The sequence below is a fragment of the Alosa sapidissima genome, chromosome 21, assembly GCF_018492685.1.
Source record: "Alosa sapidissima isolate fAloSap1 chromosome 21, fAloSap1.pri, whole genome shotgun sequence".
NCBI lineage: Eukaryota > Metazoa > Chordata > Actinopteri > Clupeiformes > Clupeidae > Alosa > Alosa sapidissima.
The window spans coordinates 11,566,540-11,592,060 of NC_055977.1; the positions used below are offsets into that span (position 1 = coordinate 11,566,540).

The 25,521-nt window shown below is 44.6% G+C and overlaps 3 protein-coding genes and 1 long non-coding RNA gene across 6 annotated transcripts; 2 read left to right on the plus strand and 2 right to left on the minus strand.

Moving 5' to 3' along the window:
* Positions 1-254: 254 nt before the first annotated feature.
* On the minus strand, positions 255-2,993 carry LOC121695322 (UPF0500 protein C1orf216 homolog). The gene is made up of 2 exons (XM_042076044.1): positions 2,853-2,993; positions 255-1,756 (listed from the first exon to the last, which is right to left on the minus strand). The coding sequence occupies exons 1-2, from the start codon at positions 2,855-2,857 to the stop codon at positions 736-738; spliced, it is 1,026 nt and encodes a 341-aa protein (XP_041931978.1). The 5' UTR covers positions 2,858-2,993; the 3' UTR covers positions 255-735.
* Positions 2,994-5,339: 2,346 nt separating this feature from the next.
* Positions 5,340-21,632, minus strand: LOC121695307 (claspin). 2 transcript variants are annotated; one of them, XM_042076021.1, is made up of 24 exons: positions 21,551-21,632; positions 14,957-15,074; positions 14,513-14,865; positions 13,861-14,010; positions 13,679-13,720; positions 13,471-13,543; positions 13,258-13,360; positions 12,633-13,087; positions 11,736-11,921; positions 11,177-11,337; positions 10,910-11,088; positions 10,744-10,793; positions 10,172-10,356; positions 9,272-9,770; positions 9,088-9,151; positions 8,884-8,971; positions 8,579-8,712; positions 8,285-8,446; positions 7,895-8,016; positions 7,438-7,565; positions 7,012-7,150; positions 6,730-6,803; positions 6,325-6,483; positions 5,340-5,644 (listed from the first exon to the last, which is right to left on the minus strand). In XM_042076021.1, the coding sequence occupies exons 2-24, from the start codon at positions 15,015-15,017 to the stop codon at positions 5,528-5,530; spliced, it is 3,684 nt and encodes a 1,227-aa protein (XP_041931955.1). In that variant the 5' UTR covers positions 15,018-15,074; positions 21,551-21,632; the 3' UTR covers positions 5,340-5,527. The 2 variants fall into 2 exon arrangements, with proteins under 2 accessions (XP_041931955.1, XP_041931954.1); XM_042076020.1 differs by lacking the exon at positions 21,551-21,632 and adding an exon at positions 16,388-17,002.
* LOC121695312 lies at positions 17,156-20,721 on the plus strand. Of its 2 annotated transcripts, none has more exons than XM_042076027.1 (7): positions 17,156-17,275; positions 17,398-17,527; positions 17,645-17,681; positions 17,821-17,972; positions 18,167-20,198; positions 20,332-20,386; positions 20,513-20,721. In XM_042076027.1, exons 1-7 carry the CDS (start codon positions 17,257-17,259, stop codon positions 20,632-20,634), a joined length of 2,547 nt encoding a protein of 848 aa, XP_041931961.1. In that variant the 5' UTR covers positions 17,156-17,256; the 3' UTR covers positions 20,635-20,721. The 2 variants fall into 2 exon arrangements, with proteins under 2 accessions (XP_041931961.1, XP_041931963.1); XM_042076029.1 differs by having other exon boundaries at positions 17,398-17,478.
* LOC121695330 lies at positions 21,615-25,200 on the plus strand. The gene is made up of 7 exons (XR_006026062.1): positions 21,615-21,754; positions 22,198-22,258; positions 22,451-22,524; positions 23,908-23,943; positions 24,121-24,181; positions 24,376-24,432; positions 24,997-25,200. It is a non-coding gene; the product is annotated as an uncharacterized LOC121695330 (long non-coding RNA).
* Positions 25,201-25,521: the final 321 nt, after the last annotated feature.

Genomic DNA, 25,521 nt, shown 5'->3' on the forward strand with positions numbered 1-25,521 from the left:
AGTGGACTCTTGTGATATCAGGCCAATTGGTGAGGCCAATTTCCAGGCGAATGTCATAGACAAAAGACAGGCTCCTGAATGCAAAACTGATTACCCAATGACCAAAGACTGCCATAAACTGTTTCTATATCTGAATCACACAGACTCAGGATGGATAATCCTAATAGGCCTAACTTAAGTTGCTGAAATGTTCAGTTCAATTGAATCGATTATCTTTCACTTGAATTATTCAATCAATGAACAGACACCTTAAACACCTGAAAGAGGTTAGATATTTATTCCATATAATATGAATCAATTTATGATATAAGCTCTTGGATAAACTTTAATATAATTTATTTCAAAGGTCATATATAGAGTTATTGTTAAGTATCTGTCCAGGGCTCTGACTGGGAGCAGAAATTCAACCTATAACCAACCACTCACACACACAGATAGATGCACAGACACATGCTGTCACTCACACACACACACATACATAGCATACACACTCATACATAGCCTGTCCGAGGAGCAGAAAGACAGAACAGGGGAATCACACACCAGGAAAGAACTAGCCTAGACATCACCCAGACTAAACAACACTGATCCCTGCAGAATCGGAGAGGGAAAGGAGACCATCACAGAACAAGGTCTGATCATCGCGTTTTTGGTTGGGGACAGTCCCAGGATGACACCACTCTCCACACTAACGCCTGACTCTTTCTGAACTTTCCCCTGGGCTATCCTGGCGTCTCAGTGGCTGGCAGCGGCCCCCATGCGCAGGAGCTCTTTGCGGTGTGTGAGGATGACGTCGAAGCTGTTCTGCAGGCGGTTCTGCTGGTCCTGCACGCGGCCCTGGAGGGTTCTCACCCAGCGGATCAGCGCCAGGCGCCGGTACATGGTGAGCTGCAGCTGGTGCTTCTGCATCTCTTGCTCCTTGAAGCGCTGCCGGTCTTGGGCGCTCCACAGCGCCTCCAGCACCTCGTCGCCGGTGCCGCCGCCGCCGCCGCTACCACCGCCGTCCCACTCAGAGTCAGAGGAGCCGTCCTCCACCCCCGGCTCCATCCCTTCCAGGCTCCCCCTGAAGCTCTCGGCCCCCTGAGGGCCTGAGAAGGTGTGGTCTTGCTCAGTGCTGGGTGGGCCCCCGATGCAGAGGCGGTCCCAGACAGATGGGAGATTGCCAAGGCCGGCCTCTCCGCCGTCGACGAGCGAGGAGGCACTGCTGCTGTGGGAGCTGAAGGCAAACTCTTCATCACTCTCGCCCCACTCGAACCCATCTTCCTCCTCCTCCTCCACCTCCTTGCCGCTGTAGTCTTGGGACTCCTCCAGCTCCCTCTCCTTCTCCTTCTCCAAGTCACTGGGTCGCCTCACCTCTTCGTCTATCCTGCCTTCTTCAGCTCCCTCTGGGGGCACCCGGCCGCCTCCGTCATCGCCGCTCTCCACCTCTGGGAGGGGCTCCAGTGGGCTCCAGCAGGGCAGGCGGGACAGCGGGGACAGCGGCCCCAGAGGAACCCCGACATGGTGCATCGGGGTGGGCAGCTCGCGGCCCAGCGGCCCAAGGGAGCGAGGCCTCACCTGGTTGCGGTTCTCGTCTCCCCCCAGAGTCTCGTCGTCCTCGCCCAGGAAGTTGAAGTTGCTGTCTTTCTCACACTTCCTGTTAAACTGCTGTGGGCCATTGCTGAGCAGGCGCAGGGAGGAGGACATACCTCCATAGGCAGCGTTGCTCGGGCGATCCTGCTGGAGCATTCTGGACTGGGTGTGGGACGCTATTGCTCTGTAAGGGGCAGACAGGAAATCAGAGAGAAAGAGAGAGAGTTTTACAAACTTGGCCTGCTTCTGTCCTTACCAGAGTTGTGTTCAAATCCAGAGTTTTTATTTCATATTATTTTTAAAATACTAGGCTACTCATGAAACAGGAACAACAGGTCTTAAAGATTGTGTAACAAACATACAACCCCAAAATGCCCTATAGACTACTGGAAATCTTATCATGATGTGGGTCTAATTGGTTGTTAGGAATGAAAGCACAAAAAAGACTGCAGCCCTTTCCTAAATTGTCATTGCATAGCATAAGTCAAAAAAAGAAAACCAAGTAGTAGAACCAATTGTTTTAGTGAACAAAAATGCTATTCAAGCCAAGTACAAATATTACAAACATCACTTATTACGAATTGGCTGACCAAAATTGTCTCTATAATAACTAATATTTTCCTGTCTGTAGCCTAGCCTATAGCGTAACCCAGCTCTTTCATGTCTAGTCTAGCTCATTCAGCTGAAATTGTAACAGCAAGCTATTGTATTCCATTTCCATTGTATAATTTCCAATCAACAACATACGAAATGCAACCTATACAGATGTACAGGCACGTGGTGCTGAAGGACCGCCACTAAGCGCCTCTGGCGTAGCGTGACGACCAGGTTAAGTTATGTCTGATCATCAAATTAACGTGACAAATGTAGACCCCCGATCATAAAGTCAACGTCACGTCCTTGTCTTCGGTGACTGAAGGGAATGTAATGAGGTGAGAACCATACATTATAGCCTATACCTTGCTTGACATCTATAGCGTGACGCCTAGCTGAAGGACACATTTCCATAAGCCACTATGAAATGCTATACATTAGACTGCGTCTCTTGAACTAGGTTAGAACGTGGCGAAGGCTCGTGTTCTACAACAGTAAACGGAACTGTCAAGACTGTATGCTATCATCAAAAGCGGAGAGAAATATATTCTTTACGATCCATGCATAGATAACGCCCATAAAATATCGTAATAAGGTAATTTGAAAAAAAAAAATGAAAAATATGATGTCGAGATTAATCCGGCTATGGCTTGTTATGTAAGAGCATCGCTCTGTTTGAATCTCACCCCATCTCTCAGCTCCTGCGCTCGGCGAAAAAAACCTTGCGCTCTCCGTTCATCCACAGCTAGTGGTGTTCTAGTCTTTATTACATAGCCTAAATCAGGGACGCACAAAAACAGACTGTCTGAGGTAAATAAATAGAAGGCCTTGTCTTACCGTTTATTCTTTGTAGACGATAAAGATGCCCTCCCCGTCGGCCCTCCTCCCGCCGAGCTGTTAAAAGGATGTTTATCAGTGAATCCACCTCCCCTCTCCCCCCCTCCCTTCCTGTGTACAGTGCTTATGATGCGCGTAGGCCTACTGCTGGCTGAGCGTATGACTCACTTCCCAAACTGGGCAGGGGCCGCAGAACAAGGGAAATGAACACAAACTGGGCAAATAGATTGTTAGGTAGCACGGGACCAAAACATAATTAACACACAGGGGGCTACCATTTATACAACAACTTTGCAGGGATGTTCTATGTTTTACGGATTTGAGAATCATTAGTATAGGCTGCCTATAATGCATGGCTCTATTTGGTTGAAGTGATATTAGACAATTGTGACATCTGATCGTTTGGCATCACAGATTGCGTGTGTTGTGTCTGAGCATGTTTTTGTACATCACACAGACTCCGTAAGTAGCCTGTGTTCTCTCCCGTCCCATGACAAGCGATGGCTGCCGGCAGAACACCTCCCCCCTCCCCCGTCTCAACCCGTCCAACAACATCCCCATTCAAGTGCGGCTCCTCCGGGCGTCTCCAGGCCCCTCCGCCTCGCCAGCCTTCAACAGTAGCCTTAACACATAAAAAATACATCAAACAAGAATGCGGCCTGCGGCCTCGTCACATGCTAAACCATCTCCATCTTCCAAACGAAAGAATGAGCAAAGGGGAGAGAGAGTCTGGAAGACCGAAAAGAAAATAAAGACTAGCTCAACTCCAGGAGGTGACAGAACGTTGCTATGAACATTGCATTCAAAGTCATTTTGATTGTTGAATGTTGCGTGGAACCCAATGGAGCTAAATGGACAATACGGTTCCAAACGCAAAATAAACAAAAGGCAAGTTTTAAGTCGAACATAGGCTACGCAAAAATGAGGCATCATGACTTTGATCTTAGCTGAGACCTGTGTGCAAGAGTTAAAGCCCTGTGGAGACTCGAGCTTTAACCCTCCTCCCCTGCCGTTGCTCCGTGTCTGTGCGCGGTGCCGATGAGTGTGACAGCACCCGTCGGGTGTGCCGTCGGTTCGCCTGTCAGATACACGCAGTTAGATGAGGAGTGGCAGCTTCCCCGCACTCGACACAACGCCCACCAGCACTGTCTCACACGCCGCATGGTGGATATGCTCAAGTGCACGTGTGCCTACAGCCCCAGTTGATAAGTATAGGCTACAGCTGCCATAATCTTGCCAAGCACAGCCACTGTGTAGGCCTATAACAGGTCATCCTGAATATTCAACTGAATTGTTGCAGTCATGAATAAGGGACTAATCTAGATAATATAAATAATAGCACTGTATTCCTGCTGGTGAAGGGAGTTATTTTATTGATCTTAAAACCACACTGAGACAGGCTACCCATGTTTCTCAGTGATACTGGACAAAATGCCCACCCAGTAATTGCTTGTAGGGCAGTAGTAAAATTCAATGGCTCATTACAGTCCCCTCACAAGTTGATCCGAGACTTTAAACAGCAACAAACTGCAAACTATCTAAGCAGCTAGTGGTACTTCCCCCCCCCACCACCCCCCTCTTCGGAGGACAACTTTATTTTTATTTAAGTAACATATTTTTCAAGTGCAAATACAATTGTCCTACCTCAACCATTTATGTGACCCTGGAATCGTATCATATAGCACCACGTGAATTGAAACACAAAACACATGAAACACAATAAGGTAACGTAGACAAGTGAGACGGATACAGACAGATAGATAGACAGACAGAGACACGCAGACAGACAGTGGGACAGGACGATGAGAGCTGACAGGATGGGACTCAGTTCTTTGTAATTGAATAGAAAGGTCTGTGAGTGGTCATGGTAAAGGGCTTTGGTAACATGCTGTTTGGGTGTTGCTAGTGTGTGTCTATATGTAAAGTGGTGAATGTAGGGGGGAAAGGAGGAAATAAGGTTAGATAAAATAAATAAATTGATTAAACTTAATTTATCAGTTGATTAATTAATCAACCAATCAATTAAATCAAGCAAATAAACAGATAGATAAAAAGACAGAAGGGGCAAGGAAAGGGGGGAGAGCTTGGGGTTATGGTTTTGTTGAATTTAAAAATGATAGAAAGGGAGACCAGGTGTTTTCAAAGGCTGACATTTGCTTCTCTCTATGTGCATGATGTTTTTCTATTGTAATATATTCTGTGATTAAGTTTTTCAAGTGATTGATATGGCATGATTTCTTTGATTTCCAGTTTTGGAGGACTACTTAGCTAGTGGTACTCTTGAGTTGACAGATTAAGCCAAGAGACCCTGTGCAGAGAGCAGATTGAGACTTCAGTTACGTTAAAATATCCTTTATTTACAGCACACTAAAATACATTAAAAGTAAAACAATCTTACATTTAACAGCACCAAAAAAAACAAAACAATATTTACATGATACAACTGCAAACAGTTGAAATTGCCATTATGTGCCATAGTCTCACCAGGGTGAGGGCCAAGGTCACATAAGCGTGTGCGTGTGTGTTAGTTCTCCAGGTAGCTGAAGATGCTTCTTGGAGGTCCAGGGGCTGCTGCCTTTTTCTCTTGTCGTGGTCGCTTAGCTACGGGCGCAGGCGAATCGGAGCTCAACCTCTTCTTTACCTAAGAGAATGAAGTGCATGGTGAAAGTGAGAACAAGATGGAGAACCACATGGGAAGACTATTTGGAAGCTAAAATACCATATGGTTGTAAACAGATTTGTTTCAGAAGTCATAATCAACCTTCAAGATTTGTTGCCTTTTGCTGACCCATAGGGTGCCAAATGCCTTGCAGCTCCCATTAGAGATTAAATATATTTTTATTTGCAAGTCCTCTGATTTGGTTTCACAGGACTATGTGATGTAAGTATTTACATTTATTACTTTAGCCACTGTTTTCCAAAGTGACTTACATATGTCAACTATATAACAAGGGATTACATTGTCCCTGGAGCAACTTGAAAGTGCACTTGGAAGGTGTGCACCAAACAGATATTTTGGGTGAACCACACACACACACACACACGCACAGTAGCACTACTGTGACAATGAGCTCAACATTCACTAGCTTTATTTCAGAGCAGGGCCTAAAGAAAAGAAAAGAGCACCCCCTGGTGGGACAAAGAAGGAAGGACACCTCTAATCCTTGCTTGGACGTGGTGACATTTAACGCTTTAGCTCCTCTCAGTGGACAAAAAGAGGTACGGCAAATGATTTCAAAACACTATCCCAAAGGTAGATCGTCATGGTACACGAGTTCAACTGGAAACATGTTGCTGGTGGGAATGACCCGCATAACTTGCCTGTTTGGGGTGGTCTGAAGAGGTGGACTTCTTCTCCGGGGAGAGCGTCTGGAACAGGAAGCCACGAGTGTTGCGTGGGCCAATGGGGTTGCCGTCAGAGATGGAGGCAAGCTTCTGCAGCATGGTTTTTGGCTGGCTCAGCAGTGACCCCCTCTTGACCTAAGAAGAGCAGAGGTCAAAACGTCATGACACCGTGCAAATGGGGCCTGGCATAACTACCGCAACCGACACAGTTTACATTAAAGTGGAAGTTTCACCCTCAGCTCTGAGCCCCATACAATGCATTTTGAAAACTGCTAAAAAGTGGGCAAGGGGTTGAGAAGACTCAGAATTTTAGATATAATGTGTACGCATCGTAGTGATAAGGAGTTAGTGCTAAAGAGTTAGTGATTATGAGTAACTGACCACTGCTGCTGGAGCAGGTCTCCGGAATGGGTCAGATGCAGCTTTCTTTTCTTGGACAGGAGCAACAGGAGCCTCTGGAAACAAAGAGAGTGTGAGTGTGTGTGTGTGTGAGTGTGTGAGCCTGTGTGTGTGTGTGTGTGTGTGTGTGTGTGTGTGAGTGTGTGAGCCTGTGTGTGTGTGTGTGTGTGTGTCTGTGTGTGTGTGTGTGTGTGTGTGTGTGTGTGTGTGTGTGTGAAAAAGAGAAAGACAAACAGACTGATGGAGGTTTTACTTTGGGCTCACCTTTCTTTTGCAGGGTCTTTGCCATCACCTTCTTGGCCAGTTTCATGAACTGACTGTTCTCTTCCTCACCAAAGCACTCGTCATCCTCCTCCTCCACCACCACCGCTTCACCTTTACTCTTCTTTGACTGAGCCTCAGACTGCAACAACACACACAGATAATCAGCATTTAACACAAATAAACACACCACACAAAAGATCACACACACACAAAAGATCACACACACACAAAAGATCACACACACACAAAAGATCACACACACACACACACACACACACACACACACACACACACACACACACACACACACACACACACACACACACACACAAAAGATCACACACACAAAAGATCACACACACACACACACACACATACATACACACACACACAGCCACATAAGATTACACAAGACTACACACACACCTGCTCCCTTAGCCACTGCTCCCTTTCCAGACGTTCTTTCCTCCTCTGCATTTCAGTCTGGTCCAGCTCTTCATCTTCCTCCTCATCCTCACCCTCACCTCCAGGGCCCGCAAAATCAAAGCCATTCTCTTTGAACACACACACACACACACACTCATTAGTTTGTGCTTTACACAAGTGAGCTTCACAGCAGATCACCAGCTCACATAATGTGATGCTGAGAGAATGGGATGTGACTCATTCTCAGGCTCAGCAGCTGCCAGAGAGGTCATCTCTCACAGGCTGAAAGAGTTCACAGATAAACACTGTTGATACAATCAAGCATCACAAACAATCAGATAAGTGACTAAGTGATAGGAGGAGGGCTGAGCGTGAGTGTGTGGGTCTGTGTGAGAGGCGAGAGAGAGTGTGTGAGTGAGAGTGAGAGCGAGAGCTGATTAAATGTGCTGGTGCCTACCCATGTTTTTCCAGCGGAAGCGTCTCATTCGCCCTGGTCCGTCTGAGTGCAAATCCCCGTCGGCAAGGTAACGTTCTTGATACAGACGTAGCTGACGCTTATCATCGTCAAGCACCTGCTTCCTGTACAAATGAGCGACACATCAAAATGAGTGGGTGTGTATGTGTGACCCTAGACAGATGGGTCAGGCCCTTGAGTTGTGGATCTGCTCGAGGTTTCTTCCTATATGTATCTCCAATTCTAGGGAGTTTTTCCTCGCCCCTGTTACCCATGGGCCTCTCTTTTTCTCTGATTGCCTACATTCTGTAAAGCGCCATGATACATGTGTAATGTTTTGGCGCTCTATAAGCACAATAAATTGAAATTGAAATTGTGTGGTGGGGATCTTACATGTGGATCTTGTTGACTTGGTCCTGCAGCTCCTCATCAGATGGCAGGTCCTCCTGTAACTCATCTTCCTCATATTCACTGTCTCCGCCACCCTCTTCATCATCACTGCCCAAATCGCTGCCCGACAGCTCGGCCTCCGAGTCCACAAACTCAGTCAGCCTCCTGAGAGATGCAGACAAAAGGAGAAGAAAAAAAAAAAAAAGACAGAAAGAAAGACAAGTGAGCCCATCATGGTCAACAATGTCTGCCTAGGAGGCTATTACTTCTGGTCACAGATACGGAGATGGCCCTTACAGTTTCCTCTTTCCTTTTGGTCGGCCGAACACTGCCTGCTTCTCCTCCTCTGCCTCATCCTCGTCTTCATCATCACCTTGCTGTTCATCTTCATCCTTGTCTCCATCATCATCATCTTCACCTGATTCATCATCCTGAGAGCAGAAATAAAGAATGTCACCACAGTAAAGCAACAAGGCACATGTAAAGCATCACACCAAAAATGTCCAGAAACTCATAATACCATATACACACACACACTGATGTATAATAAATATATACATAAATAGAAACATGTACACGCACACACGTCTCTGCGTACCCACCTGGCCACTGAGACTTTCCACATCTGACAGGAGCTTGAACTCACAATCATCTTCCTCTGGCTCCTCATCCTCACACCCAGTTTCCTCCCTACACACATACACAAACACACTCTCTGATATACTGGACTAATCAAAAGAACCTTATGACAGAAGACTGTTTAATGAGAGTAACTATGAAATGAATACTTGTATATATCGTGGTACCTGCTTGCTTTTGTAGTTTTTGTGTGAGAAGCGGGGCTGGACGCACACGTCAGCGGAGTAGCACCTGTAGGAGTGAACACACATTCAAATGAATGACCTGTCTTTCTCTCTCTTACACACACACACACACACACAGATACTAAATCAACCACACACACATTCTCAGATCCAGAAGAGCACTCACTGGGGCTGGTGAACTTTCCAGAGCAGAGCTCAAGCAGCTGGTCCATGTCGGTGTCCGAGCTGGCCTGCATGTCCGGCAGGCTTGGGGGTAGTGGGATGGGCATGGGCAGGGGGCTGGCCGTGTGCTCCAGCGTGCCCGTCGGGGTGTGTGCCAGCGACGATCCGCCCGCGTTCTGCGTGGCGAAGCCCCCCGAGCACAGTCCCAGCAGCTCGTCCATGTTGGCGTCCATGGCGTTCTCGTCCAGGCTCTCCAGGATCAGCCGTTGCCGTGACGACGAGGATGAGGTGGGGGGCGCGCCGGGGCGGCGCACGTTGAGGAAGCCGTCGGCCGTCAGCAGCTGCGACTGCGGCTCCTCCAGCTGCGTGTGGGTGGGCGTGTCCTCGTCCAGGGAGAAGCCGCCCAGGGGGGCCTCGGAGGGGGAGGGGGGCGCGTAGAGGTCCTGGGAGTCCTCCACCGGCAGGGGCAGCAACATAGATGGATCAGAGCCCTTACCAGAGCTCTGCCACACACACACACACACACACATACATACATTAATATATGCATATATGTGTAGGTATCACAGTGTTCATCCTTTAGAGAGGTACACTTCCCTAGTTATTAGCAAAAGGGTTACTAGACTGAGCCAGGTCTAGAATACAGCAGACACTGGAGTAAATCAGGTCCTGGTCTAGGGTGGGTCAGTCAAGGAATGAAGTGGTTCTGAAGTACTGAATGGGCATCAACATGTATTCTGTGTGAGAATAATAACTTTGTTGACTGAGTAACATTACTGAAAGGGCAAGTTGTCACATACTATGGGTGATTAACATCTAATAGGACAGTAACATGAATTGGCTTGTTTGTTTGTTTGTGCATGTGTTTGGGTTGTTGCATGTGTGTTGTGCGTGTTTGTCTCACCTTGGAGGCCGAGCCCAGAAAGCTGGGTCTGAAGAGGCAGGGGGAGGGGGAGCGGAAGACGCTGGAGGCCACGCCCCGTCCTGCTGTCCGGTTGACGGGCTGGTAGGACGGGATCATGGAGCCCATGAGCTCAAAGCTGCTGTTGTGGCTGCTGTCCTTCACCAAAGACAGAGAGTCGTCCTCCTCTGCGGAGACAAACACACAAACACTGGGTCTCAATCACGCACGTACACATACTGCACACTGAATCATGACACGGTCATGTTAACTAGTGTGGTGGTGTAGCCAAGGGATCCTTCACAGAATTCTGTGGATCTTTTCACTTAAAAACAAAAATCTATGAAAATGTCACCCAGTGTAGATGGGGGGGCAGTGTTGGATCTCTGATCTCAACCACTCCGCTTTTGTATGTGTGTGTACAATACAACATTAAAAAGTTTTAAACTGTTAACAAAGTCGCTTTGGCTAAAAAGCGTCAGCCAAATATAATGTAATGTAACGTAACATACAAACATGCGACTACTGAAGCTGAACGGAAAGTTCAGCCCGTTGCAGCGATTCCCCTCACTCACCCAGTTTATTATCGCTGTCCTGACCGGCTCCCATCCTCTTCACTCCGTCACTGTGGGACAAAACAAACCCAGTCAGTAGCCCAAACACAGACAAACTAAGGTCACGTCTCCCTCTCATCTGTTCTTACACACCCTCTTTTAGTACAGAAGTGGACACATAGGTCACCTGGTGCGTGAGCAGGAGCTTCCAGCAAATAGCATAAGAGTTACATCGTTGTCATGAGGTGGGGAGGGGCTCCTCATCACTGCCATGTTGCTATCGGCAGCCACCTCTTCCTCATCATCTTCATCAGCCTCGTCTTCATCCTGCTGGTCATCACCTCCACCGAGTAGCTCGTCCACACCCTGACACACACACACACGTGTTAAAAATAAACTCAAATACAAACACACACACGTACATGGAGTCAGTGTCAAAGCGGTCCTAGTTTACCTCTTCATCCTCAGACTCAGTCAAGTCCTCCTCTTCTTCCTCCTCCTCTCCACAGTCCTCGTTGTCGAGGCGATAAAGAGCAGCGCGCTTCTGTCTCTCCTCCTGCCGCCGCACCGCCATGGCCTTCTGGAGACGAGACTTGAGCAGGACCAGACACTCACCTAACACACAGACACACCCAGACAGTTAACCATGGTTTATTGATAGATAGATAGATAGATACTGTATTGATCCCCAAGGGGAAATTCAAGAATTTCCAATTCCCCAAGGGGAAAAAAATCAAGAATGAATAGGTGTCTGACAAAAATACCCCTCTATAACAAACACACACACACACACACTCTCACACAAACCAACCATCCATCATAGATACACATACTGCACATTGAATCATGACACGGTCATGTTAACTAGTGTGGTGGTGTAGCCAAGGGATCTTTCACAGAATTCTGTGGATCTTTTCACTTAAAAACAAAAATCTATGAAAATGTCTGTCACCCAGTGTAGATGCGGGCAGTGTTGGATCTCTGATCTGGACATGGTCAACCACGCCGCATACCTGGTTTGGATGCGGGCAGCTTCTCCTCCTCTGTGAGGGTGACAGTGAGGGCATCGGTGCGCAGCTCCTCCTGGCCAGAGGCGGTGCTGTCCTTCCTGATCACACTGAGCTGCACCGATCGCTCCCCCTTGGGACGGACCACGGGCTGGACGTGACGCAGGAACCGGTCCTTCAGGGCCTCCAGAGCTGCGCACACACACACACAAGCGTGCTCACAGTCAGAATCATAAACACGATCACAAACACCCACAACTCAAATCTTCCTCCAGAACACAGAATCCCTACTTCACCAGTAACAACTAACAACTAAACCATTAACTAAGGGTGTAACAGCTCAACCATATCACTCTGTAAAAATGTAAAAATTGAAATATCGATGCTTCGTCCTAATAGCAAAGGTTGCGGTTGCATTGTAGGTGACAAACATCCAGACGTGTTTTTATTTTACACAAACTACTCTGGGTGGCACCTCAATCCAAAGTCAGTGTTCATTGTGTGTTTAATGTTCATTGTACTTTTTTGCTTAAGTGAATTCATGGAAACTAGATTGTGTGATTTCATACCAACAAAGTGTGTTGTCAAAGTTGTCAAATCTTTGACTTAAAGAAACGATAGCTACCAAATTGTGATGAAACCTGTGATTTACATCCCTACTAACAACTACACAAAAGCTATGAACTCATTTAAAAAAAAAAAAAAAAAAAAAAAAGTAATTTATCAGTTATTTCACTATATAGTTCACTGTGAAAACAAAACTGTGAAAGTTGTGAACGCAGTTAATATCTGATAACATGAGACATTACATTACACACAGTGCACGATGACATGGCCATATGATCACATGGACACACTCCACAGCTAACACAGCACGTGCTTGGTGCTTGTTTGCACGCTCACCTGGGTTCACCTGTGGGGCCTCCAGCTCCACAAAAGCGTCATCAGAGGACCGGAGTTTGGCCACAGGTGGCGGGTCCAGTCCCAGCTCTCGGAGCCGGGTCAGTTTGTCCTTGCGGGTTTTGATGGCCGGAGCCGGAGCTTCTGCAGGAGGGGCTAAAGCAGAGGACGCTTCCTTGGGTTCTGCCCCAGGCACCTCGGGGACGGTTGGGACCGCGGGCACGTCTGGGAGGGAGGGCGCCTCCATCAAAACGTACGACAGGGCAGCTGGTGTGGCCTCACTGGAGTCTGGCCGGGCGGTGGGCTCCTCCTGCTGCTGGACCGATGGGGCGTCTGTGGGCACCTGGAGGTCAGAGGCAGCTGCAGGGGCCTCTTCAGCCTGATGGGGCTCCGTAGACTGGCTCTGCTTGGTGGAGGCGGCAGTGGCCTCCAGGATAACAGCCTGGTACTGGGCGGACCTGAGCAGGACCCGGGGAGAGCAAAGGGTCAGTGATACATCCATGTGTGTATAGCTGATGCATCCACAGGTATAGTTGAGACACTGGGTATCACATGCAGTTGTATGCAATTGTGTGACAAATGTTCATTTGTCTAGATATAGGGGTGTGTGTGTGTGTGTGTGTCTTACTTCAGAAGAGACATAGCAGGCCCTTGAGGTCTGGCTCTCTTTTTGAAGAACTCATGGATGCTCTTGGGCTCGGGTAGGTGGTAGGGCAGCCCAATACTGGACTCTAAAGGGAAGGGAGACAGGTAAATCTGTTCAGTGATCAAGTGTAATTTGCAGAGAAGGGCCTTAGATCAGCATTAGTATAATAGACAGAAAACTCCAGTGGGCACTGACCTCTAACGAGCCTCTGGGTCTCGCTGTGGAGCTGCTTGATATACTCCTTACTGGCACGTGCTGCCTTCCTCTCCTACACACACACGAAGACAAATTCAGGAATAAACAAAAATAAACATGAGGGAATAACAGCAGGCAAGGAGGCAGTTATGCAAGATGCTGTCCAGAGGAAAATCCAAAATAAGCAAAGCCACTTCAGGAGCCTTACCACACGCTGGGGCTTCTCTGTATGCTCCTCTTCAAGGTGAGGCTGAGCACACACCCACACACACACAGTTAAAAAAAAGAAACACTACAATAACCTCAACGGAATTTTTAATTATGGAATGCATGTGTTCCAGAGAGGGTCTGTGTGAGTGGGAGAAAGAATAGTAGGCAGAGGTGTCTGACCTTGTGTTTTTTAGCCTTCTGTTTGACAGCGGCTCTAATCGCCTCTACAGACTCTTCCTCCTCCTCATCTTCCCCCTGCTCTGCATCAAACAGGTCTGTGTTTCCAAGGAGACAGCCACTATCATTGATACCTTCATGGGCCAGGATCTCCTGAGAGCACAGCACAAAGGAAGATTATAATTATTAGAAAGACAAATTCATTCAGATATATGCATCATCTCTACCTATAAACAACCACGAGCACCACATGTTCTTAATTTAATTCCTTAGTTTCATATAGTCTCCAAGGATCTTCAGTAGAATGGACTCTATTTTGGATTTGCTTCCTACTGGGCAATCAACTTCCTGTACACAGTAGGTTATGACAGAAAATCACAGATTACTAGGCTGTCAGTTTTAATATAGTAGGCTATTTCTAATTGAACAACATAGCTAAAGTTATCTAACCAGTTCAGTAACATCAGTTGCTTGATTAAGGTTAACAACATTTTAAACCCTTTTCCTGTGAGTGGCACACAACATTTGCCAATGTTTTAATGGAACATGATATGCCAGTCAGTACAAGTGAATCCAAAATGGAGTCGTGCATAGAGCCTTTACTTAAAATGTCTATGTTCCGGCAGCGTTCTATTAGAGCGGTTCTCACACTCACTTCATTCGCCTCTTTCTGCTGCTTCTTCCTAGTCTCCTTTTTCCACTCTCTCTCCTTACGGCGCTTGGACTTCTCCCTCCTCCTTCCACCGTCTCGCTCTCCGTCCTCCTCCTTGCTGTTTTCCTTCTCGCTATCCTCGCTGTCCCTGGAGACACGGGCGATCCTTTTCTTCGTTCTGGTTGCCTTCTTCACCTTAGCCTTCTCCTCGGCTGCCTCCTCTTCGCTGGACGCAGAGAGAACGAGCCCGCCCTCCATCCCACCTGCCTCCTCGGCGTCTTCGCTATCGCTGTCCCTCAGCGCCTTCCGAGAGCGAGGCTTCCTGGCCACTGCGATGTCCTCATCATCGTCAGAGTCTAGAAAACAACAGGGAGATCACATTAGAATAATAAATCACTAACTTTTCTGTTACACTGTAACAAACGACTACATGCAGTGGAGCACTACCTGCTTGTTTCTCTGGTGGGGGTGGCTTCTCAGTGGTCTCCACTTCCATCGGTGAGCCCATCCCGCTGTCAGCATCGCTTTCAGCTGGCAGGGACTCCACTGGCAGCACCACTGGGGGCTAGAGATGAAGAGAAAAAGATAAATACAGTATATTCTATCAACCTGGAATGTACCATGTATCTTAACTGGTACACACACACACACACACACACACACAGCAAACTTTAGCTGACACACTCAGAAAGGAGGTCACACCTTTTGTCTTATGTACACAAATACTAAGTATAAACTGAGAACTGAAGAACTACAAGTCAGACCAAGATAATGAACGCATATAGAACATTTTAAGTATCTAGGTCTATGGTTGCATCTAAATCCATTTCAAAACCAAACTATTCATCACATATCAAATAGCCAGTACTGCCTTGCCGCCTTAACCTCCCTGTGCCATAACTGGTTTAAGAAAAATAGATGATAGATAGTGAAAATGACTTGACAGCTGGCCGAAGGGGAGGGGGCAGGGGGGGCCTAGATACAACCCTTTGTGCATACATGAGAACACCCGGCAAACGTTTGTGAACATGAAGCTTTAGTCCTTCTCTGTCTGAATAACCAGTAAATAAAAACATCTAGACAGCTCCTCATTCATATAATATTTATTTTGTGGTTAAGCATTATGGAACGCCAAGTGTTAACATTATATTGCACCCTATCTTTCAAGGAGAGCATACAAACGAGAAGGGAAATGTAAAACTAAAAGATGAACTGTTAGGAGGGCGCTGGTTTACAGAGAGAAGTTTAAATTATTAACCGTTGAAGAGTAAAAGGTTTCTATCTACAGAGTAATGTTTTACAAAACAATTGAGTGAGTCCAACAGCTTTCTCTGGACATATAGTCCAGCGAAATTATCTGAGGTTAACAGTGTTTATAACTATAGGTAAGGCCTAAAAAATAGCCAAAAACAACCGATTATGCACTTGTAAGAACTGGAAGCCATAAGGGCTCCATAGCTTATTGTACCTCGATATGATGGCTCGTTATGTGAATGTCGTGAGTTAACGTTACTAGGTTAAGGTTAATTTAAATGTATTGTGCTGGTTACATTTATATCGATATAACATTCGTTTTACTCAGCAAAGACGAAATTTATTAACACAGTTAGCTTGCTAACGTTAGCGGAGAGCTCGAGCTTATATGTTTTGGTAAGATTTATTTTAGCTGCTACATGATGAAATGAAACAGTCACTTTGCACGAACAGTATCGTTATCAGCGGGTAGCTAACGTTACAGATAGGACTGCTCTCAAAGTGGTTTAACGAGGTAATGAATGCGTTAACAATTAATTTTAAAATGGCTTGGTTATCGCCGATTACCTTGACAATGTATAATAACAAAACGTTAGCAAGCATTAAACTCAAAGTCAACGTTACCTGTTGAAGGGCTAGTAGGCTCATTTTGGTCCACCTATCCTTGTCGTGATATCTAGTCGCCCAGTAACTTCATCAAACCAAACTGGTGCACGAGTTTAAAATCATAAATAGTTTAGCTATTTAACATTAGCTATACTTTTAACAACACATAAAATGAGCTATTGTTCGGTTAGCAAATACTTGTATGTTCGCCTCGTCTCTCCCGCCTGTTTCCCGATTGTGAATACTTCAAGCTTTCGCGCGTAGCTGGCACCGGACATGATGAGCTTTCTCTCAAGCTTTCCATTGGACAGTGGCTCTTGGGACCAGGAAGTTTTACTTTTTGATTTTGTGACAACAAAACATGGAAAGATTTTATGATTTTGATACTACCACGTCCAATAATGACCCCACCCCATCCAACCTTTAGGGTCTTATTTATTTTAAGCGCAGATACAAAATATTGTCAGAAAGTACCCTTACAAAAAATAACTTCAGTTAAGGGACAGTGCGGTTTATGCCAATAAGTCAAGTGTTGATTAACGCAACATGGCCTATCTGCATTAATTGCTAAGACTCTTAGGTCCTATCAATTTTCTAACAGGTCTCTGTAACAGATAGTCTATTTAATGTGTTTGGATTACATTACAGATCTCTCAGTAGGCTAGTAGCCTATTTGCTGGGGAGAAGTTAGTTGCTATGGGTTGCAATGATGACACACTTTACCTTTATGACACAGCCTAGCTTACCTTTATGATGCAAGCAATGACATATGCAGTGGGTTATTGTAGTGACAGTCACCTCATTGCATTTTTATTGAACAGTCTCATCAGCAGCGATAAGACTGATTTTCAAAATTGACCAGGAAGAAAACATTTCATGAAAAACTCATGATAGACACCATGGAAGGTAGCCTAAGTGCCATTTTTAGTATAACTGGAGTCTTTATTTTGACATATTCTTTTGTCCATATAGAGCCTTTTCATATTTTGGTTTGAAGGATAAACTATTTGCTGTATTTTCATTCACAGAACATCCTTCTCAACGTGAGACTGCATCGAGACACTCTGATGGCTCAAGCTCAGGATCTGCCATAAGCTCACCTCAGGAGAGTAGGCACCTGTCTCATTTACAGGAATACATCCTAAATCTTACTGAGGAGTGAGTTTTGCTGCTTACAAGCCAATCCAACAATGATTCACCTGCCCTGAAATAATACCGATTTTAAGTTTATAGAGGTCTTCTGTTAAAATGTCCTCCGCTTTTTTCTTTTCTTAGGGAGTGGAGGGCTTTCAGCAGCATGCTGCAATCTCCTGTGAGTACTGTTGTTCCAACAATACAGTGTGGCAGATTAGTTGAACCTTCCAAACTTTTGAAATTACCCTTAGGGAGATGTTAGTCCATTTTCTTTTTTTGGCACTGTATAAATATAACATATTTTTCATTGACCACAGATGACAAGGTCACAGTTTACAGAACTGTGCATGACCATTTTGAAAGTAGTGAGCCTTAGCTCCATCACAGTAATTCTGCCGGCGTATGTCTGTGTGGCAAAGGATGCAGCCTCAACGCCCACTACCCTCTCAGACGCCACCTCAACTGAAAGGTACTGTCAAGCAGAATCAAGAATAAGTAAAATTTGCTAAATGGATTATGAAACAAACACTTATGAAAACTATGTTGAATGTCGTAGGCTACTAATTAGGTGAAAGTATATCTTAAAAGTTGAACCATGAAGCAATGTTGTAAACATAACATAAACACTTGGAACCAATCTCAATATTTGTATCTTTATTAAAGGTCTCCTTCATCAGTGCTGTGCCGTAGCTCACTGGCCACATCTCCTGAGTTACTGGTGACTGATGCGGACTTCACAGATGAGAGTGCTGCGAGTGAAAGCACCTCGTCTTTTTCACCTGAAATCACAGGTGGTCCTGTGAGTGAACTGGTGCGCAGAATGAAAGGGGCCCTGGCAACGTTGCGTAAATCAGTTGCATGGTACCCAGTGATCTCTGAGGTCTCAGACATTGATACAGATGTTACAAGCTCTGTGAGTGAGTCCTCTGGCCACACAGAGGCCCATGATTTGATCTGCATCACTGCTATCCTGGAAAGACTGGTAGCCAGTGGAAACATTCACAAGGTCGCCAGCAACCTTGTCAGTCAGATTCAGGGTGTTCTCCAGAACAGCAGCCCAGCTTCTATTTCTGTGGCTGCTAGTAAAAGCCTTTCAGATTCTGTCCTCACTACGAAGGTTAAGACAGTTCCAAAACGGGTTATAAGTGCCTCTAATTTAGTTTATACCTACGCTGAGGATGCAATCAAGAATTTGCTTCAGCCATATTTTCTCCCCCTTATGGAATGGAATACAAATGAAGATGTTGCTTCGTCCACAATGTTCTCATCCAGGATCCAAAGCACACTCTCCGGCTCTTATGCCAGTGGTCGTCCACGTAGCTCCCAATCTGCTGATGCTGCTACTACCGAAGGTCCCTCTACTGTACCCTCTCTTCTTGGGCTGGATAAAGCTGATTGCAGCTGCCTGATGACAAGACTGATTCAAAGGTTGCCTGCTAACATTAATTATCTAGAAACAGTGGAGTCTTCCCAATCTCACATTGCAACTTGTGATCGAGGCATGTCTCCTTCACGTACATTTAATGAAGTAGCAAACCTCTTCACCCAAGTGATGACTTACCAAGTAATGGACATAGTTGATTCGGAGCTGAAGAGACATGACCAGGCCAGCTTGTCCAACAAAAGACCATCTAGCGTCAGATCTTCTGATGAACCCAGGATCTTATCACCTGACATGGATGGAACTGTTACTGAAGGAGAAATATCCTTTCTACTTGATACTAGCCCTGGCCACTCTGGTGGTTTGTTTTCCGGACTGATCCAGAGGTTCCTTGCAGAATTTAGATACTCCGAATCTGCTCTATCTGATGCAGGGGACGACGTCAGAGGCGCCGCTGTATCATCCCCCAGGAGCCAAAGCACCCGATCTGGCACTGTAAGCTTTGAGCCAGACATGGCAAAGGACTCAAAAGTTGCATCACAAAAACTTAAAAACATGTTAGGGCTGTTCACCAGTGTGATGGTTCGCCAAGTCGTGGATGTCCTTCACAAGGAATCAACAGTGGAAATGGACAGAGAGACCGATCAGACTAAGGTTGTCCCCACTGTAGAAGAGCAATGCAGTGCAGATGAGGAGCCTCATGGCTCAACCAGCAGACCATCAAGTTCTAAAGCCTCTGATCGACTCACCATTTTGCTGTCAGATGCCATAACTGATGGAGATGAAGCAGTCTGTGACAGTGGGCAGAAGAAAAGTACAGGAAGCCCCTCCACCATGGCCCATATGGTTGGTTCAGACAGCAGTGACAATGGCTGTTTGGTCACGGTTCTGATGCTAAGGCTGTTGGCCAAAATCAAGGACCAACCAACTGCTTCAGCTGATATGATGGACTCCTCCCAAGAGCTGATTGAGAAGCTTCTCTCTGAGTTCAGCAGTACCTCAGGAACTCCAACCTTCCACACTTATCCAAGCAATGTAAAGGTTCAGGCCATATTTAGAAACATGGATAAGTTCCTCCTGAAGGAATTTGGACCAGAGACTGTCCTTCAGAGAGCTGTGGAGACACAGGAGGTCTTTTTTGATAACGTTTTGCTAACGGCATTGAGGAAGGAACTGCTGCACCAGGGTGGTGAAGCAACTGATCCCCCGGCAACCCAGAATGCTCCACCCTCCCCTCAGCTGGTGCCTGTAGCAGAGGATGGCCCAACAGGGAGCACTAAATTGAAGATGCCAAAAATGAGGTTCAAAATGAAGGTAAGATGCAATTAACAATGCTATATGTTATTATCATGTTTCTCACAGTTGTCCAATTCTACCACTGTTCCTTTCCCGTGATGCAGGTAACTTTGTCACCTGAATAACATTTATTTTTGTTCTAAACTATTAGATGCCAAAAAGAAGCAGCAAGAAAGTGTCTCCTACCAATGCCTTTTCTGACTCAAGTAAGTTTTATGAGACATTCATGTCAACATCAAAATGTTTCACTTCCAGTTTAATATAGTGTGGTATTATAATTAGTTGCAAATGTTCTTTAACTTCTCATTGATGATGTGGATTTGCTTCTCCAGCTGATAAGCAATCAGAGACCCCTGCCCCTGGCATGCCGTGTGATGAGATGAATCCATCCATGTCTGCTTCCGGACCGAAGACTCGCAAACGAGCCTTTTTTCTCAGGATTTTTACATGCTGAACTTTTGAAGCCTAGGCCATTATTATTCTTAACAAGTATATATTCCCTTTCTTTACCCAATTGTTTCCAGTCAAATATAATAATAAAGTGTTTGCCTTTCTTAAACAAATTTAAATCCATATTCTTCATTCACTGATGTTAAGGAGATGTAAAATAATGATCAGTAAAAAATAACTCAATTGAAAGCATTAACCCACTTCAGGTGATCTTGATTTTCAACCCCACTACCTTGAATACCTAACCAGTGCATAGCCTATACAGAAGGCCTAATTAATTATAATTTCGATAATTATGAGGTTAGATGAAGATCTGTGCAAAGCCCCTGCAAAGTTTGATGAAGATCCTTTCAATGATCCTTGAGAATGGGAAGTATCACATAAACATATTTTGACATGTTTTACTTTGACCTTTAACCCCTTGACCGTGAGAGCCTAATTAGTCAATCTAGCATTTATAGTGATTAACTAAAAGTTTGATGAAGATCCTTCAACACCCTTGGGAGATATCACAGAAGACTGAGAAATATACACAAGTGTAATACTAAGTGATGCCGGACAAAACTATGTCCCTAAGTGACTTACAATAACATTAATAAACGTCAAAACTACAATTAACAGTTTAAAGTAAAGCTATAGCCTTAAAAATATTAAATTACAATCAATTACATGTCTGCACTGAAATAATCGAGTTTCATAGCACCCTTCCACAATTCTAGCACCACCACTGGGCCTGAGTTTTCATTTCTCCAGTATTGTTGGACTGACCTTTCATATTAAGTTAAAAGCGATAATGGCATAAATCGTCTTACAACATTATTTAGAAGTGATAATCATTGTGCACAGATGAATGTACCAACAGATAGACCGACAGATACATAACGGACAAATGAAAACTATGCAGGCAACTTCTTTCTTACCTTACATGAGGACCCTTCCGTCACTGGTCCCTGATGATATAAATAGCGCAAAAACTATGAGAGACATCCTTCTTCTCCCGCTCACCGTGTCCATGAGGTGGTTTCAGGGCACCTTTTTTCATTCTGCGATGGCCCTAGTCAGGACAGTGCGAGGTGACCAAGAGACGTTGATATCATGAAATATGTCATGAGTCGTTTGAAATGGTAAGCGTCCCCTTTTATAACGTTACTTGGACGTGTGTAGCTTTACCTATGCTAACCCTTCCTTGGTTTCGTGATGAGTCGAAAGGGGAATTGGCCGAGAGTGTAACGTTAATGTTCGCAAAGCCAACAGTTTTGACGCTTTATTTTTTCTTAAATGCACTTAATAGCAAGTCACACCCCACGAGAACTACAATCGCAGTAAGTTATGTAACAGTGAGTGCACACGTGGTGGACATGCGGTGAGCTTCAAGCCAAAATGTTAGCTGTTAGCAGCTAGCAGGCCAGTTACTTAGCAGTCTGCGTGTTTTATGATGACCTTACTAGACTAGAGTCTCTGATACCTCATGATGGTCTTTCACAGTGCACTGAAACATGCGTAATATTGTACAGCAATACATGACTGCCGTGGTTGAGTAGAAATAATGGTATAAATATCGTTGCAGCGACCTGATCTGGTGAGGCCCCCGTGACCATGGGCTCAAGCGACCCGTGTACAATCCTGTGGTAAGCTGGTCTCATTTTTTTCATTTGTTAAAACACTCGGTGTTATGATGAGTCTTTTCAGACTAGAGTCTCTGAAGAACCTTGATGCTTTTCACAGTGCACTGAACGCCAAATATGTTTGTATGCCAATTTTTTTTTCTATTGACAAATGTCAGAAATTGTAGCCAACGTTGGTTTTCGTTCCCCTTGCAGACTTTAAGTCAACAGGCTTTCCAAAACATGGTGGAGTTCAGTTGTAGGGTTTGATCGGCGGTATTCTCATCATGGTAAGTTGCATGCAGATTTGTGGTGAATATCGTGGTGTTTTCCATTTAATTAATGTCTTTAGTGTCTTTTAAAAGTAGAATTATCATTAAAAGCACAAACTCCTTTACTGGAAGCTAGGGGTGGGCGATATGGACAAAAAATATCTCTATTTTTTGTGATTTTGACTAACGATAATTAGTCTATCCTTAAAAAAAATTGTAGCAGTCTGAATTACTCTACAGCTCATTATTTATGAATAGCATCAATACAATAATAACCAATAACCTATCCTGTGACTTTTTAACCAAATCACCTAATGCATTGTCACTGACACATTGCCAATTTTGCGCACTTGTGTGTGGCAATGACATGGTCTAGCCAGCTACATTAAAGAAGATGACTAGGCCTAACAGTTTCCCAAAAGAGAGTCTGAAGCTTAAGTTCCTTTCAAAAACCTTTACTTAGGATTCACTGTAAAACTAAGCAGACCAACAGAGTACCATTTTTAAGTTATTTCCTTCGATGTTTTGTTTAAGAGAAATCAGGTAGGCTAGCATTCCAAGTTATAGAATAGAAACTAATGCGTTAGCTTATGGCTAATGTATATGAGAAATCCCATAGAGATGCTAACGGTTAGCATAATCGATACACGTAGATATTTAGAGCGAACTTAAGTCCATTTACAAAAGGGTTACATGAGAGTTCTTTGTTTACAACTGACTATTAAAATACTCAAAGGCAAATGTTTTCTCTCCATATAATACCATGTAGGAAAAAATGTGAACAGAAGTAGCTGCACAAAATCTCAAGTAGACTACGTCTGGATCTCGCTACACAAAATAAACATTTGGCCTGCATGTGACAACGTGGACCCACTAGTGATCATCTGACACTTGCTCTGCTGCAACGGGGCTTCTCTTGCATACACCTCCTGGATTTAGTGAATGTATGGGGTTTCATTGCGTGATTTTGAGTGTAAAATTTAAGTTATTTAAATACTTGATGTAAATTTGCACATCGTTAAAACAACAATCACGATATTATCGCAGACTATATATCGCCCACCCCTACTGGAAGCATGAAGTCAAATCATGTTTTGTGTATTACAAGCCTGGTGAAAATTAGTGTGACTGTTACCAAAATGAGCCCTTTATTGATCTATAGGAAAATTCGGGTATCCAGTATCTTATGACCAATACCACTATTACAAGACTAAACAATAAAATGACAGGAGTGATTGTCTAGCCACCAGGATCACAGAACATTAATTCAGTTAGCAGATTTTTTTTTTTTAATCTAAAGCGAATTACAGAATAAAGAATAGCATTCAAGCAGAAGGCCCTGTGTGTATATTTGACAATGGGGTGTTTATCTTAACTGACTTAATTTTGATGTGTCTTCAGTGTCTTAAAGGAGGATGCAGGATGGACCTGTTGAAGGTGTGAATAATTTGTTTAATCATCTCCACTTCCAACATTGTGTTATGATGATTTTTTGCAGACTAGAGTCTCTGAATTCCATTGATGCTCTTTCACAGTGCACTGAACACACACTCAGTTTTATACGTTCTCTCTTGAGTTCTTGTGAATCTAATATGTATATGTTTTATGGTGTAGACTGACTTGGATGGTATCGTGGTCTGCAGTGAGGCTGAAGCTCCTGGTCTGAAGTGATGAGGTACATAGCTTTTTATAAAGGGTGGGGGGGGGGGGGGTCATGGCACGCTTGTGTTCTGTCTATGATGATTGCGTTATTGGTTCAACTGAATGCAAATGAAGTTTTCTCGCAGCGCACTGAGATCCTGCTTATGCTTTTATTGAATGACATGCAGTCACCTGTTGCTAAGTCTTCCCCCTTTTTTCCCATTGAAGGTATCTTCCTGCAACAAGAAGCCATCATGGGGCTTGGTTTGAGGAATTCCCACGATGGTATGTTGCATGTAGATTTGGGTATTTTTGTTCATTAAATTAATCTCAAATGCCTCTTCTGAAAAGGTGTCTTCCACCTTCATGTATATCGATTGTGTTTTAAATGCGCATTTGATACTTGAAGGGTTTGAAAATTGCTATGCTGCTTTACTCCTTTCAGGCATTTTTGTAGGCAACTTCTAAAGTTGCCTGCCCTCAGATTACTTTTAATAGTATAATTATCATTAAGAGGACTTACTCCTTTACTGGAAAAATGAATGCATGTGTATTAAAATTCTGGTGAAAATTGGTATGACTTTTACACCCCCCACCAAAATGAATCCCTTACTGATCAATAGGGAAATGTAGGCATCACCATCTTTTTACCCATACCACTCTTATTCACAAGAAAAACAATGAGGGGACAGTGGAAGGATTGTCTTGCCACCAGCTCAAAGAACATTTAATTTTGCAGAGACTTGTATCCAAAGCGGCTTGCAGAATAGTGAATGTTCGAGTAGAAAGTGGGCTCTGTGCATATGACAATGGGGTGTTTATCTGACTTATTGTGACGTCTGTTTACAGTGTCTTGTAGGAGGAAGCAGGATGGGCCTTTTGAAGGTGCGAATAATCTGTTTAATCAACCCCACCACAACAGTGTGTTATGATGATTTTTTGCAGACTAGAGTCTCTGAATTACATTGATGCTCTTTCACAGTGCACTGAACACACTCAGTTTTATATGGTTTCTCTTGAATTCTATTGTGAATCTAATATGTATATTTTCTGTTCTGGTGTAGACTGACTTGCATGGTATCGTGGTCTGCAGTGAAGTTGAAGCTCCTGGTCTGAAGTGAGGTACAAGCCCTTTTATTAAGGATGGGGCAACACTTGTTTTCTGCCTATGATTGCGTTATTGGTTCTACTGAATGCAAATGAAGTTTTCTCGCAGCGCACTGAGATCCTGCTTATGCTCTTATTGAATGACCTACAGTCCACCTGTGTTGCTGAGTCTTCCCTTTTCCCCCCTCCAAGGTGTGTTCCTGCAACAGGAAGGTGTCCATGAAGTTCACTGGATTAACAGCTCTCTAAGACTAATAAAGTGAATTA